The sequence below is a fragment of the Carcharodon carcharias genome, chromosome 7, assembly GCF_017639515.1.
Source record: "Carcharodon carcharias isolate sCarCar2 chromosome 7, sCarCar2.pri, whole genome shotgun sequence".
Lineage (NCBI taxonomy): Eukaryota > Metazoa > Chordata > Chondrichthyes > Lamniformes > Lamnidae > Carcharodon > Carcharodon carcharias.
In genome coordinates, this window is record NC_054473.1 from 161,180,646 (window position 1) to 161,197,932 (window position 17,287).

At 46.6% G+C, this 17,287-nt stretch overlaps 1 protein-coding gene across 3 annotated transcripts in view; it reads right to left on the reverse strand.

Moving 5' to 3' along the window:
• tmem231 (transmembrane protein 231) overlaps positions 1-17,287 on the reverse strand; it is an 84,998-nt gene that overhangs the window by 44,567 nt on the left and 23,144 nt on the right. For all 3 annotated transcript variants that reach the window (XM_041191300.1, XM_041191298.1, XM_041191301.1), the window contains exon 2: positions 3,812-3,978. In XM_041191300.1, coding sequence (XP_041047234.1) covers positions 3,812-3,978 — 167 coding nt within the window. The remainder of the gene's footprint in view (positions 1-3,811; positions 3,979-17,287) is intronic.

Sequence of the window (17,287 nt, forward strand, 5' to 3'; positions counted from 1 at the left end):
GAACTGATTGTTCTGTTGAGTTTTTTGGAGAAGAGTTCTTATTTCAGTTCTGAAGAAGAGTCATACAGACTCGAAACATTAACTCTTGCCCCATCAAATCCAAGGTAAATAAGGGTCAATGGGAATATCGTGCAGCTAATGTACTTGTCAAAAAAACAACCGGCACCATGGTGAAGGGGATAACATATTGGCATGATTAGAAAATTGGCTAGCTAACAGGAAACAGAGGTTAGCCATAAATGGGTCTTTTTCTGGTTGGCAGGATGTAATGAGTGGTGTGCCACAGGGATCAGTGCTGAAGCGTCAACTTTTCACAATTTATATAAATGATTTGGATGAAGGGACAGATGATATGGTTGCTAAGTTTGCTGACGACACAAAGATAGGTAGGAAAGTAAGTTGTGAAGAGGATGTATGGAGGCTACAAAGTGACATAGATAGGTTGTGAGTGGACAAAGACCTGGCAAATGGAGTATAATGTGGGTAAATGTGAAATTGTCCATTTTGGCAGGAAGAATTAAAAAAAAGCATAATGGTGAGAGATTGCAGAGCTCTGAGATTCAGAGGGATCTGGGTGTTCTAGTGCATGAATCACAAAAAGCTAGTATACAGGTACAAAAGTAATTAGAAAAGCTTCGGTTTATTCTGAGAGGAATTGAACACAAAAGTGGGGAAGTTATGCTTCAATTGTACAGAACACTGGTGAGACCATATCTGGAGCACTGTGTATAGTATTGGTCTCCTTATTTAAGGAAAGGTGTAAATGCATTAGAAGCAGTTCAAAGAAGGTTTACTCAGCTAATACCAGGAATGGGCAAGTTGTCTTATGAGGAAAGGTTGGGCAAGTTAGGCTTGTGCCTACTGGAGTTTAGAAGAGTAAGAGGTGATTTGATCAAAACTTCTAAAGTCCTGAGGGGTCTTGACAGAGTGGGTGTGGACAGGATGTTTCCTCTTGTGGGAGAATCTAGAACTAGGGGTCAAGGTTTAAAAATAAGGATCGCTCATTTAAGGCAGAGATTAGGAGAAATCTTTTCTCTCAGAGGGTCATGGGTCTTTGGAACTGTTCCTCAAAAGGCAGTGAAAGCAGGGTCTTTGAATGTTTTTAAGGAAGAGCTAGATAGATTCTTGATTAATAAGGGGGTGAAAGGTTATCGGGGATAGGCAGGAATGTGAGGCTGAGGTTACAATCAGGTTAGCCATGATCTTATTGAATGGGGAAGCAGGCTTGAAGGGCCCAGTGGCCTACTCCTGTTCCTAGTTCATATGTATGTACCACCAAAGTCCCCTCTAAATGATTTTTGTTATGCACAGCCTGTTGATTTCAATGCACAGAATCTTGAAATCTTTTCACGCAGTATCTTAAAGAGGCAGCTTGTGAGCGTCCTGTGCTCTACCTTCCAGGTTGCAATCAGCATCTGCTCAATTCATAGCTTCTCCTATAATGACACCAGCATACAGAAGTGCCTGACTAACATCCAGGCTTGAGCTGAGAAATGTCAGGTAATATTTGTGCCAGATCAGTATGAAGTAATGTCTTGTCTTAAGGAATGGAAAGCCCAGCTATTTCCCCTTGACCTTCAGTGACATCATCATTGCTAAGTCCTCCACCAATAATCTTGTGAGTGTAACCATGGCTGATAACTTAATTGGACCAGCTGTATCAAAAACATGTGGCAGAATTTCCAACCCCATATGGGGGCAAGTATGGAACTGGGCAGGCACAAAAATTCAAGCTACTGGCCAGCTTGCCAGTTTACCAGCACCATCCCATACGTGGTGGGCAGCCAATTAAGGGGAGATAATGGCTTATTATTGGCCCATTGTCAGAGGCCAACCGGAATTTTCCAGTCAGCCTGGGACCCATACAGCATGGGAAGAGGCCAGTTGCCTGAAGGTAGCCTATTGGTGGCAGACTGGTGGGGCCAGGACTCCTGGCCAGCTTTGAGGCACTCATCAGTTGTCTGGCCACAGTTGCAATTATAGGCCACCCTGAGGAGGAGCTTTCCTTAACAATGATGGCCCAGCTACTGTCACCATTTTTAATTGAAAAGCTTTTAAAATTGCTGAATGGGCGTCTCAAGGTGGAGGCACCCTTTTTCTCTCTCTCACAAACACCCCTGAAACGGCAGGCTGCAGATCCTTCCAAAAGGCCCTCCAGCTTCAAAAGCCTGCCTACTGTCCTTAATTGGACAGCAAGCCCATCCTCTGCCACGAGGTGGCCAATTCACCACAGCATGGATTTTTTAAGGGAAAATCATGTTTAACTAACTCGTTGGAGTTTTTTGAAGACCTAACAGAGAGGGTTGATGAGGATAATGCTGTTGATGCGGTGTACATCGATTTCAAAAGGCATTCAATATGGTGCCGCACAACAGACTTGTGAGAAAAGTTATAGCTTATGGGATAAAGGGAACAGTAGCAACATGGATACAAAATTGGCTGAGACATGGGAAGCAGAGAGCAATGATCAACGGATATTTTTTGGGCTGGAGGAAGATTTGTGGTGGAGTTCCCAGGGGTCAGTATTGGGACCCTTGCTTTTCCTGATATATATTAATGATCTAGATCTAGGTGTGCAGGGGACAATTTCAAAGTTTGCAGAGGATACAAAACTTGGAAGCATGGTAAACTGTGAGAAGGAGAGAACTTCAAAAGGATACAGACAAGTTGGGGGAGCGGGCAGATAGGTGGCAAATGAAATTCAATGCAGAGAAATGTGAGAGGGTTCGTTTTGGCAGGAAGGACATGAAGAGACAATATAAAATAAGGAGTCCAACTCTAAAGGGTGTGCAGGAGCAGAGGGACCTGGGTATACTGTTTTAGTAAAACAAATATCAGTAAATGAGAGGGGATGTCAGCCCCTGGTGGAGCACTATAACAAAAATCAAAATGGAAATGGAAACTTAGCTAACTAAACCAAAATATCATTCCCAGGTTGACGATGCACCCCAGCCGTTGTGGTGCCCACCAATCTCAGAAGGCCTCTAGCATACCGGTGGACACTGCCTGCTCTCTCTCCAGTGCCACCCAGCCGTGGACATAGCCGCAAAAGAGGGGCAGACAGTCAGGTCGGATGACCCTCTCAACCACCTACTGCCTGGGCGTATTGATGGCCACATTGGCCAGGCCCAGGACCAGGCTTATGAGGAGGTCCTCCTCCCTCCCCCCTCCACGCCAGGGGTAGTGACCTGGGTATGTATGTGCATAAGTCATTAAAGGTGGCAGGACAGGCGGGGAGAGCAGTTAATAAAGCATACAGTATCCTAATCTTTATTAATAGGGTACAAGAGCAAGGAGGTTTTGCTGAACTTGTATAGGGCACCTGTTAGACCTCAGCTGGAGTACTGTGTACAGTTCTGGGCATCACACTTTAGGAAAGATGTGAATTCATTGGAGATAGTTCAGAAGAGGTTTACAAAAATGGTTCCACGGATAAGAAACTTGAGCTATGAAGATAGATTGGAGAAGTTGGGACTGTTCTCCTTGGAGTGGAGAAGGCTGAGAAGATTTGATAGGGGTGTTCAAAATCATGAGGGGGCTGGACAGAGTTTTTAGAGAGAAACCGTTCCCATTCGTAAAAGGACCAAGAACAAGAGGGTACAGATTTAAAGTGATTTGCAAAAGAAGCAAGCACAATGTGAGAAAAAACTTTTTCACACAGCAAGTGGTTAGGGTCTGGAGTGCACTACAAAAATCCCTGACGAGTTAAATTTATTGGTACGCGTTAATTAATCCAATAGCCGTGAAAATTTAACACTAAGGTGCCAGTTATGTTTGAAATATAGCAATCGTATCAATTTGAATGACTTACTGTCACTAATGGGTATCGAAGGTTGTCCCCTTGCAGATTATTAAAGTTCTCAAACGTGCTCCAAGCCACAAAGTCACCACTTGTGCTGGTTCCAGCAATCATCAAAACTTGGTACTGGAATCTAACAGTTGGCTGCTCTTCATACGTATTTATTTTTAACCAAAAACCTACGACAAGAAAATCAGGTTACCTGAAGAACATGAATTCATACATAAACTTAGAATGAAAATCTTGCATCTAGCACACATCCTTCAAACTAAAAAGTGTCACATGTTAACATGTCATATTGCATATTACAATTGCTACAATTGGCTCAAATATTGTATCAATAAAGGAACAAATTGCTGTTAATTAAATGAAACAAATTGCCATAACAACTAGATAACCTATGACGAAGCAGCAGCAGCTAGTTACAAATTCAGCTAGTAAACTATTAGCCATCAGCTTCCTATGAGCCATTCTATCAGAATAAGGGAAGCAAATAGAAATGTTCACAGTAATTTTTGAAATTATATTCGTCACTTGGATGATGTCACTGGATTTGAGTGCACAGGGCAAAATTTCAAAATTTGCAAATGACACAAAACTTAGAAGTATTATGATCAGGGAGGAGAGTGATAAACTTTAAGAGGACAGGGACAGGTTGGTGGAATGGGCAGACAAGGGGCAGTTGAAATTTAATGAAGAAAAGTGTGAAGTGATTGATTTTGGTAGGAATAATGAGGAGAAGCAACTAAGGGTACTTTGTATTCGGGGGGTGCAGGAGCAGAGGGATCTGAGAATATATGTGATACTCACCTGGCAGGGGAGAGACCTTCATTGCGTTTCTGCCAGGGAAAGAGCAATGGCTATAACCAGTCAAACTCCTTACCATGGGGTACCTAACACCATCTGAGTCATGGGGAAGGGCAGCGAGCAAGGAACAGGAATGGATAGGACCTTCTTCACCAAGAGGATCCTATTCAAGCTGTGTGGTTTTGAGGCTACAGAGATCTACTGCCTACAGGATTTCCCCAGCGCTGGTTTCTTTGATGTGACCTTCAAGCAAGTGGCAGCTTGTGTCAAACTCCTGAAGGTGTTTGAGGAAAAGAAGGACCTGCCAGAAATGAAGATCCTGACAGCGGAGCTGCTCTTTGCTCTACCGTTGCAACGAGAAAGGGTTGCGACGGTGCATCTGTACAACCCGTACGTCCCTGTCGCTGATGTGCTCACCTTCCTTACCAGGTACTTCAATAAGGTTGGGAGCTGCACTGAGGTTAAAGATAATTTGGGGATCTGGACATGTAAACGCCAGGTTAAGGTAATGTTCAAGACCGATGGTAAGGGAGCCGTTTTCCACCCCCCTTCCAGATTGGCTATCGGGGGAAGCCGTGGCTACCTTGTCTACGCTGGGCAACCCAAACTTTGTCGCTCATGCGGCAAATCTGGTCATGTGGCGGCCAACTGCAGTGCTGTCCTCTGCAAGAACTGCAAAAAGGAAGGGCACCAGACAAAAGATTGTAAACAGACTAAGTGCTGCAACCTGTGTGGCGAGGCAAGTCACCTCTACAAGACCTGCCCCAAACGTTGCCGTACTTATGCACAGGCAGCCAAAGCCAACAAAGGGGAAGCAGAAGAAATGCCTCGTGTCACACCAACTACCAAAGCCCCCAGGGAGAACAACGGGACAAAGGAGGACACAGAGAGAGACAAGGTGGAGGAAAAGGTTGGGGCAACAGACGGCCAACCAACAGCACTGCCCCCTGAACCTCCCACTCCTCAGGAGAGCGAATCAACGGAGGAGGAGGAGGCAGCAGTGGGAAAGCAGCAGGGGGAGTGGCAGCTGGTGAAGAGAGCCAAAAGGAAGAAGGGGCTAAAAAGAAACCAAGCCACTTCCCAGACAAGAGTCAAGAGGCGTCTCCTATCCGACACGGATAACAAGAGCAGCAGCTCTTCGGACGAAGAAGGGCCGGGGCGGCGCCAACAGAAGAAGCGGCAAAACGCTAGGGAGTTGGAGGGCGAGACACCTGAGCTCCAGAACATTGGAGACAATGAGGAGACCAGCGCACCCCAACTTTGCCCACAACCCGAAGAGGCCAGTGCATCACAACTCCAGGAATCTGGGAACAGTGAGGCGCTCAGCGCACCCCAGGTCCGGGAAGCCGGGAGCAGCAACGCCCCAAAGGGGGAGAGGATTGGAGAAGCTTCTCCAACAGAGGACATTTCAAACCCCGCTCTCTGCACGGAACCCCAGATGCCACCCGAACAGAACACCGCCAATGGAGAGGTTCAGGACGCTTTCCTCAGCCCATCCAAAGTGAAGCAATTTGAGCACACTACGGGCATGAAGGAGCAGACCAAAGGTCTGGAACTCTCAGAGACAACAGGTTTGGTAAGCGACTAACTGCTTTAAAATGTGTGTAAAGATTGTATCCATAAATGTGCGTAGCATTAAATCTACTACGCGATGTGTTGCGACCTTGGACTACCTTGCCAAGGTCAAAGCTGACCTGTTGTTTCTGCAGGAGTGTGCGATACCGCACCTGAGCTCCTACAGGCAATGGTCATGATGGTGGTCCCACGGCCATCGATCTGGTCGGGAGGAAACGACTCTCGTTCCTCCGGCCTGGGGATTCTGCTGCGGGGAGACAGCTTCACCGTCTCCCAAGTTAAGGAGGTGGTGGGCGGGCACCTCCTCGTAGCAGACATAATGTATAAGAATGCTCCACTCCGGTCAATTAACGTCTACGCCCCATCACAAGGGGCTGAGCGACTGGAGGTTTTTCAGCAGCTCCACTGCTGCTGGCAACCTCCAGGCTGGTCATTCTGGGCGGTGACTTCAACTGCATCATCGATGCGGCTGGACGATCCGGCAGGGCCGACAGCAGATTGGATGCTACATCCAGATCCCTGATGGAAACAGTAAAGGATGCCAAGCTGCACGACGTCTTCAGCAACCCTGCAGACGGAGCACAGCGTAGATACACCTGGTCGCCGCCTGACGGGTCCGTCTGTTCCAGGATAGATTTCCTGTTTGTGTCCCGTGCATTCACAGTCAGATCCACCAACGTCAAGCCGGTGTTCTTCTCTGACCACTGCCTCCTACTGGCTGATTGTCACTTAGAGAAGGACCAGAGGGTTGGCAGGGGGGCATGGAAGCTAAACATGAAACTGCTGACCCCAGAGAACATTGAGGAGCTCAAGAGGGATTACAAAGGTTGGAGAACCATGAAACCCCACTTTGAGTCACTGACACACTGGTGGGAAGCGATCAAGGGAAACATCAAGAGGTTTTTCGTCCTCAAAGGCACCCAGAAAGCTAGAAAGGAACAGAGGGAAATGTCCCGACTCCAGAAAAACATGCAGAACCTGCTCTGGCTGCGGTCGATGGGGGTCGATGTCAAGGAGGAACTCCAAGAGGTGAAGAGCCAACAAGCCTCGCTCTTTGCCTCAGAGGCCTCCAAGATCATCTTCCGTTCCAGAGTCCGCTCCGTGGAGCAGGACGAGACATGCTCACGTTTCTTCTTCCAAAAGGTACACAGAAAGAGCTCTGTGATTAGCAGCCTGAAGGAAGAAGGTGGCTCAGTAAAGTCATCGCAGTCTGACATTTTGAGGATCAGCAAATCCTTCTATGCCGGATTGTATGACGTGAAGCCCACAGACAGCACGGCCTCCCAGTCCTTCCTGTCCTCTATCATGGAGGTCTTAGATGACAGTACACGGGAGAGTCTGGACAAAGCGCTAACTCCTGACGAACTGACTGAGGCCCTTGAGTCCTTCGAGAAGAGTAAAACTCCCGGAAGCGACGGCTTGCCGGCGGAGTTGTATTCGGCTCCGTGGGACTGGATCGGCCCAGACCTGCTAGAAGTGTACGAGAGTATGCTCCTGGTCGGCAGTATGTCAGAATCCATGAGGAAAGGTATCATCACCCTCATCTACAAGCACAAGGGGGAAAGGGAGGAAATTAGAAATTGGCGACCCATTTCACTGTTGAATGTGGACTATAAGATTCTGTCCAAGGTCATCACCAATCGGGTCAAATCCGCTCTGGAATTGGTGATTCACCCTGACCAGACCTGCACTGTGCCGGGCAGGAAGATCTCTGACAGCCTCGTGCTGCTCAGGGATACGATTGCCTATGTACAGGACAGGGGTGTGGACACCTGCCTCATCAGCCTGGATCAGGAGAAGGCCTTTGACAGAATATCGCACACCTACATGGTGGAGGTGCTCTCCAAAATGGGGTTTGGGGAGGGAATTCGCAATTGGATCCAACTGCTCTACACTAACATCAGTAGTGCAGTCTCAATCAACGGGTGGGAATCAGATAGCTTTCCGATTAAATCTGGAGTCAGGCAGGGCTGCCCTCTCTCGCCTGTTCTTTTCGTGTGTTGCATAGAACCCTTTGCTGAGTCCATCAAGAAGGATCCAGGCATAAGCGGAGTGACGATCCCAGGCAGTGGAGGCACTCAGGTCAAAGCATCCCTGTACATGGATGATGTCGCCGTTTTCTGCTCGGATCAGCTGTCGGTGCACAGACTTATCCACATCTGCGACCAGTTCGAACTGGCCTCGGGAGCCAAGTTAAATCGTGGGAAGAGCGAGGCCATGTTCTTTGGGAAATGGGCTGACCGATCCTTTGTCCCCTTCACTGTCAGGGCCGATGGCCTGAAGGTGCTGGGGATATGGTTCGGAGGGACCAGGGCACGCGTTAGAAACTGGAAGGAGCGAGTGTCAATGGTGAAAAGGAAAGTGGGCACGTGGGAGCGACGCTCCCTCTCCACTGCAGGTAAGAACCTGGTCATCAGGTGTGAAGCACTCTCGCTGTTGCTGTACGTGGCGCAGGTCTGGCCCATTCCACACTCCTGTGTGGTAGCGATCACCCGAGCCATCTTCCACTTTATCTGGAGGTCAAAAATGGATTGTGTCCGCAGGGACACGATGTACAAGCCTCTAGATAAAGGGGGAAAAAACGTGCCCAACATCGCCCTCATACTGATGGCCACCTTTGTGTGCGGCTGCATCAAGCGGTGCGTAGACCCTCAGTATGCAAACACCAAGTGTCACTACATGCTGAGGTTCTACCTGTCCCCGGGGTTGCGAAGGATGGGTCTGGCCACGATGCCGCGGAACGCTCCAAGTAGTTAGATCGTGCCGTACCACCTGTCCCGCGTGGGAAAATTTATGCAGTGAAACACTTCGACCACAAATCCATCAGGCAGTGGTCGGCACGTAACGTCTTAAAGGCCCTGAGGGAAAAGGAGGGTGGATCCTGTGGGATGGTTCACTGAGCAGACTGACAAAGTCATTTGGCAGAACGCCTCATCACCAGAACTTTCCAACAAACACCAAGATGTAGCTTGGCTGGTGGTGAGAAAGGCCCTCCCTGTAAGATCCTTCCTACACGCCAGGAGTCTCACCCCCTCTGCACGTTGCCCTCGAGGTGGCTGTGGTGGGGAAGAGACCGTTGTTCACCTCCTTGTAGATTGTGTCTTTGCGAAGAAGATCTGGAGAGAGATGCAGTGGTTTCTGTCGAGGTTCACCCCGAGCAGTTCTGTGAGAGGACTCTGTGCTCTACGGGCTGTTCACAGGGACACACACCGAGACAAACATCAACTGCAGCTGGAGGATCATCAACTCGGTGAAAGACGCTCTTTGGTCTGCCCGAAACTTGTTGGTTTTCCAGCGCAAAGAGTTGTCCCCGACCGAGTGTTGCAGACTGGCACATTCCAAGGTCCAGGACTACGTGCTGAGGGACACAGTTAAGCTTGGGGCAGCCGCCACAAAGGCACAATGGGGAAGGGTCGCTGCCTAAGACCTTTCTGCCACTGTGCACTGAGGGGCTGGGAACTGTAAAGAGCCCCTCAGGCTGTAAAATGAATGTCTGCCAATGATTGTAATATTCATTGTTTGTACTGATACACCTTGTTATTCATGTTGTAAAAGTTGAACCTGATTGTATTTTTGTAATGGTGATTTGAAATGGTTCGAAATGTTTTTGAAGATTTATGAATAAAGTATATTTTTGCAAAAAAAAAAAATCTAAGAATATATGTGACTTGGAAGGCTACTCACTGGGCATGGTGAGCAGCGCCTCGAGATACAAGGTCTTCAGTGATGAGGGCACAGATCTCTGCAACCATCTGCATGGAGACTCTCAGTCTCCTGCGGCATTGGATTTTAGTCATCTCCAGGTAGGTCACCTTCAGCAGCCAAATCCTGTGTTGAGGGTATGGCCTCTGTTGCCTTTCTGCCTCTCTTTCCTCTCCCATAACCTCTTACTGCTTGGGGTTCTGCCCTTCATGCGGTGGGTGTTTCCCCTGACTTTTATTGGGGGCAATTCTGTCTGTCGCAAGTGCAGTGCCAAGGACACCTCCTTTGCACCTCATTATAGGGGCCAGGGTAATTCCCTTGGCAAGCTGTGACTGGCTCCCCACTCTGTACTCTTCAGCTGATCAGAAAGTGACAGCTCCTGAAAGCCACACGCCCATTCAACATTGCATCTTCCCCCTACAACAAGTTCTTAATGAGCTTCTTATGTACTCAATTGGGAGAGGGGAAGGATCAGTGTCCCACCTCCCTCACCCACCCCACCTGGTGAACAATGCCAGGGCCAGCAATGGCATCTTAAAACTCACAGGTCGGCTGGTAATGGTAAGTTTTGCCCCACCCCCACCACGACTTCAGGGGCCCTGAAAATTCAGCCTTTGTGAAAATTCTCGCTTTGATGGTATTGTTCTCCTATGAGATCAGCCATGATCTCATTGAATGGCAAAGCAGACTCGATGGGCCGAATGGCCTACTTCTGCTCCTACATCTTATGGTCTTAAAACCTCATTGTCTAATTATAAAGGTGCCCCATGCACTTGGTCTCAAACTGTTTATGTTTCAATATGTATAACTGATTTCCCCGTCCCCTTGCATCACATATTTTTCACTATTCTGCCCACTTATCAGGACATCTGTGGCTATTCAATGAAACATGCCTCCGTATTAAGGAAACATGCTATTCCTAACCTCTCAAAGGTGCCCACTATCCTGCTTCCCAGGATATAAAGACTCTTCTTTATGTGTTTACCACATTCCAGTCAAGGGGCCTGACCTTGGAACCTAGTACATTCAGCTTGTGTGTCCAAGTATCCATTCTTGCTGCCTGAGCTCTGTTAAATATCTCATGCTACCTAGCTATTTTAGTAGCCTAGCTTGTCCATCTCCCATGTTCCAACGTCTAAGAACCATATTGAGTTTGCTAGATTCTTGGGTTTACTAAGAAGTAAGAAGGTACACTTATGCCAGTCCAGCATAAATTATTTCAAAATTTATAATAGAAGCATACAACATAAAAAGGCTGTTTGGCTCATTGTATCTGTACTTGCTGTTTGAAAGGACAATAAATTAGTCCCATTCACCTGCTTTTTCCACATAACCCTGAAAATTTCTCCTTTTCAGGTATATATTCAATTCCCTTTCCAAAGTTACTACAAATCTGCTTCCACCATCATTCCAGCATTCTAGATCATAGCTTGCTGTTTGAAAAAGAAACCTTAATATCTCCCTGGATTTTCTGCTAATTAGCTTAAGTCTGTGTCTTCTGGTTACCAACCTCCCTGTCAGTGGAAACGGTTTTTCCCTTTCTACTTTAACAAACCTCCTCTGGATGAAAAAATTCTTCCTCACATCCCCTCTAAACCTCCTTCCCCTTACCTCAAATCTATGTCCCCTGGTTATTGTTCCCTCCACTAAGGGGAAAAGTTCCTTCCTGTCTACCCTACCTATGCCCCTCATAATTTTATACACCTCAATCATGTCTCCCTCTATCTCCTCTGCTCCAGGGAAAATAACCTCAGTCTACCCAAACTCTTCTCATAACTAAAACTTTCCAGCCCAGGCAACATCTTGGTAAATCTCCTCTGCACTCTCTCCAGTGCAATTATATCCTTCCGATATGCAGATTCTAGAACTGCACACAATATTCTAGCTGTGGCCTAACCAGCGTTTTATAAGTTCCAGCATAACCTCTCTGCTCTTATATTCTATGTCTCGGCTAATAAAGGAAAGTATCCCACATGCCTTCTTAACCGCCTTATCTACCTGTCCCGCTACCTTAAGGGACCGGTGGACATGCACACCAAGGTCCCCTCTGATCCTCGGTACTTCCTAGGGTCCTACCGTTCGTCAGGTATTCCCATGCCTTGTTTGTCCAGCCCAAGTGCATAACCTCACACTTATCCGGATTAAATTCCATTTGCCACTGATCAGCCCATCTGACCAGCCCATTATATCCTCCTGTAATTTAAGGCTATCCTCCTCACTATTTACCACCCCACCAATTTTTGTGTCATTCGCAAACTTACTGATCAACCCTCCTACATTCAAGTCTAAATTGTTCATATATACCACAAACAGCAAGGGACCCAACACCAATCCCTGTGGAACCCCAATGGACACAGGCATCCAGTCACAAAAACACCCCTCGACCATCACCCTCTGCTTCCTGCCACTCAGCCAATTCCCCCATGGGCTCTTACCTTCATTATCAGTCTCCCATGCGGGACCTTATCAAAAGCCTTGCTGAAATCCAAGTAGACTACGTCAAACGCATTGCCTTCAACTACACACATGGTCACCTCTTCGAAAAATTCAATCAAATTGGTCAGACATGACCTCCCCTTAACAAAATCATGCTGACTGTCCTTGATTAATCCCTGCCTCTCCAAGTGTAGATTAATTCTGTCCCTCAGAATTGCTTCCAATAGTTTCCCCACCACTGAAGTTAGATTGACTGGCCTGTAGTTCCCTGGTTATCCCATCCTCCCTTCTTGAATAACAGTACCACATTGGCTGTCCTCCAGTCCTCTGGCACCTCTCCTGTGGCCACAGAGGTATTGAAAGTTATTGCCAGTGCCTCCCTTGCCTCACTCAACAGCCTGGGATACATTTCATCCGATCCTGGAGATATATCTACTTTAAAGCCTGCCAGACCACTTAGAACCTCCTCCCTTTCTATGCTAATTTATTTAATTATATCACAGTCCTTCTGTCTGATTTTCATACCCACATGATCCCTCTCAATTGTGAACATCGACACAAAGTATTCATTTAGAACCCTAACTATGTCTTCCGGCTCCACACACAAATTACCACTATGGTCCTTAATGGGCCTTACTCTTGCCCTAGTTATCCTCTTACTCTTAATGTACTTGTAAAATAACTTTGGATTTTCCTTTATTTTACTTGCCGATGTTTTTTCATGCCCCCTTTTTGCTCTCCTAATTTCCTTTTTAAGTTCCCCCCCTACACATTCTATACTCCTCTCGGGCTTCCGCTGTTCTGAGCCCTCAGTATCTGCCATAAGCCTCCCTTCTTCTCTTTATCATAATACTTAACTCCACTTTCCCGCCTTTTCCCCATAACCCTTGATTCCCTTACTGATTAAAATTCTGTCCATCTCAGCCCTGAATATACTTAGGGCAGAATTTTCTGCCTGTCGGGCAGGCGGAGCTGGAGTGGCCGTGGGCGGCTGTGGACCTGATCGGCGCCTAGTGCATTTGCCGACTCCTGTGAATAGCGGGAGTGTGCAGGCTGCGGCAGGCGTGCACAGACCCGGCAGTCTGTTTAAAGGAAGGCCTGACAGCCTCTTGTAGGCTGCTCACAATGACCACTTCCAGGTCACGCTGCAGGGGGTCGGCTGAGCAGGACACGCTGGAGGGAAGGGCAGAGGAGCAGGGCAGGCTGCAGGGTAGGCCAGCGGGGGGCCAATGCACCCCTCGCTTTTCTGATGTCTGCCTTGCTGCCCTCCACAAGGAAGTGGCAGCACGGTGGGAGGTGTTGGTCCCCCAGACGGGAGGAGGAGAAGGACCCCCCCCACATGACCAAACGTGCCTGGGAGGAGGTGACGGAGGTGGTGAGCTCCCGCAACGTGGTGTGGCGCAGCTGGATCCAGTGTCGTAAGGGCCCCAACAATTTGTTGCGCTCTGGAAGGATGAGTACCAAGTTGGCATTGGGAATTTAACCTAGCAGGTAGCCTTTGCCTTTGAGGCCACCCCCACCACAACCCCACTCCACCCCACCCCCCGCACGTCAAGCAGAAAATTCTTAATGACCCAGCCGCTACAGCCCTCTGCAGTAAAGAATTCCACAAATTCACTACTCTCTGAGAGAAGAAATTCCTCCTCATCTGTCTTAAATAGGTGAACCCTTACTCTGAGATTATGCCCTCTGATCCTACACTCCCCCACAATGCGAAACAACCTCTCAGAATCTACCTTGTCAAGTGCCCTAAGAATCATATGGTTCAATAAGGTTGCCTCTCTTTCTTCTAAACTCCAATGAATATAGGCCCAACCTACTCAACCTCTCCTCATAAGAAAATCCCACCATACTCGGGATCAACCTAGGGAACCTTCTCTGGACTGGCAGTGCATCCACTATTATATAGCTACTTCCTTTAATATCCTAGGATACAACCCATCAGCTCCAGGGGACTTATCGGCTTTTAGGCCCATTAGTTTCCCTAGTATTTTTTCTCCAGTGATAGTTATTGTATTTATTTCCTTCCCCGCCTTTTGCCCCTTGATTATTTTTATTTTTGGAATGCTATTAGTGTCTTCTACCATGAAGACTGATTCAAAGTCTTCATTCAACTCCTCTGCCATTTCCTGGTTCCCCATTATTATTTCCCCAGCCTCATTCTCTAAGGGGCCCATGTTCACTTTGGCCTCTCTCTTCCTTTTTATATATTTAAAGAAGCTCATACTGTCCGTTTTTATATTGCTTGCTAGTTTACCCTCAAATTTATTTTCTCCTTCTTTATTTTTGTTGGTCAACTTTTGCTTGTTTTCAAAACTTTCCCAATCCTCTGGCTTACCACTAATCTTGCCACATTGTTTTCTTTCAATTTGATACTACCTTTAATGTCCTCGGTTAACCATGGTTGGTTTATCACCTTCCTAGAATCCTTCTTCCTCAGTGGGATATATCTTTGTTGTGAGTCATGAACTATTTTCTTAAACGTCTGCCATTGTTCATCAACTGTCTTTCCTATTAGACTGCTTTCCCAGTCCACCCCAGCCAACCCTGCCCTCATTCCTTTGTAATTACTCTTATTTAAGTTTAGCACAGTCGTTTTCGACCTATCTCTCAAACTGAATGCTAAATTCTACCATCTTATGGTCACTGTTTCCTATGGGGTCTTTTACTCTGAGATCATTTATTTAGCCTGCCTCATTATACATTACCAGACCCAAAATAGCTTGATCCCTGGCGGGATCCACAACATATTGATCTAGGAAACTGTCCCAAATACACTATGAGTTATTGCTTATGGCTACCTCTGCCAATTTGATTTTTTCAATCTACATGAAGATTAAAGTCACACATGATTAATGTACTGCCTTTTTTACATGACCTCATTATCTCCTGATTTATTCTCTGTCCTACAGTATAACTACTGTTAGGGGGCCTACAGACTACTCCCACCAATGCCTTCTTCCCCTTGTTATTTCTTACCTGTACCCATATGGATTCTACATCTTCCAATCCAAGATCATTTCTTGCTATCATGCTTATTCCATCTCATGCTAACAAAGCTGCCCACCACCCTTTCCTTTTTGCGTGTCCTTTCGAAAAGTTACATATCCCTGAATATTTAGTTCCCAGCTTTGATCTCCTTGTAACCACGTCTCCGTAATGGCTGTAAGGTCATACCCATTAACTTCTATTTGTGCCGTTAATTCATTTATTTTATTCCAAATACTAAGTGCACTTAAGTAAAGAGCCATTAATTTTGCCTTTTTACTATTTTTCCCTCTTTGATCCTATTTGCTGCTATTTTCTTCTAATTTTTGAACACTCTGACCCTTCCTGTCACACTCTGAATGTCAATACTAAATAGCTGGCCTGCAATGCTGCCATATCCTTTTGCTTTGTTAGCCTGCACATTCCCGCACCAGAACCCCCTCCCGACACCCCCACACCACCCCCAATTTAGTTTAAAGCCCTCTCTACAGCCCTTGTTATTCAATTCGCCAGGACATTGGTCCCAGCACGGTTCAAGTGAAGCCTGTCCCACTGGAACTGCTCCCTTCTACCCCAGTATTGCTGCCAGTGTCCCATGAACTGAAACAGATCCCTCCCACACCAATCTTTAAGCCACGCACTTAACTCCTTGACTTTATTTACCCTACGCCAGTTTACCCTTGGCTTAGGTAGTAATCCTGAGATTATTACTTGGAGGTTCTGCTTTTTAATTTAGTTCCTAATTGTTCAAATTCTTTCAGCAGAACCTCCTTTCTAGTTCTATCAATGTCACTGGTACCAATGTGGACAACGACAACTCCCACTCCAAGTTCCTTTCCAGCTCTGAGGAGATGTCCTTAGCCCTGGCACCAGGCAACATAGCCCTTGGGACACACAAACCGGTATTTATTTTTTGATCCACAATAAGGGCACAAAAAAGGGTGATTGAGTGAATGTGTGTACATGATTCTGCAGTTGTTTAGCCTCTATGTATCTGAAGAAATGAAGACCTTTGCTTGAAAATAATATAATTGCGTATGTGGCCATGTCTACACATTAGTCCAGCAACCAAGGAGGTCATCTGAAGATGACCTGTATCTTGGTGAGCCGCTATGGTCTGATTCTGCATTTCGTTTGTTAACCAGGATGGTCGGTATTGGACTGAGGTGCATCCTGTACCTTTAACAAGTCGAGTGCATGGGTACACCCAGTTTCACAGTTGACAACCCAGGGGAATCCCCACGCTACAAGACTCAGGAACCAAAATGGGCATTTGTGCAGTTTTTATTTCAGTTGGAGGGTACAGACACTGAAGTTACATGGTGTTAGGATGGATAACGGATCTCCCATGTAGTGGATTTACTACACCAGTTGTATAGTCCCTGTCTTCTACAGGTGTCAGTTGAGGAATTACAGAGACCTTGAAATTATGAAAAGTTACACGGCATTCAGGCGAAGTTGTAGCACAGTGATTATGCTAGACAGGTCTTATATCCTTTGACTTTTATAGGCGCCATTCAGCGAGTGGCAGTAGAAGGTCATTTTAAGAATAAAAGATTTATGTGGAAACTGGTCATCTCTACAAAAAAAATTATCACTGATGAATGGTGAAGATAATTAAGTTCCAGCCTGGAGGGCGTGCAGTCCTACCAGCTCTCAGAAATTTATCACAAGAGATGGGATTTGAAAGGCAACTTTAGCATTGTCCATGGCCTCATAAAAGAAGTCTCAAAACTCATGTTTTTTTTTCTGCTGCAATGTTTGTCCCACTGAAAAGTCAATCTTTAACACTCCTTTCGTGATTGGTTGCTGATAAGATAAATGAAATTAGCTGTTTAAGCCAATGGTGGGAGGGCAGTTCTTTCTTTCACATATAATGCAAGAAGAAACAGTGGGTAGCCGAGGCATGGACAGTTGGACAATGGTTCGACAATGGGCTGGTGAATCAATGATTTAGAATCCGTAGTGGTTCTCAAACTG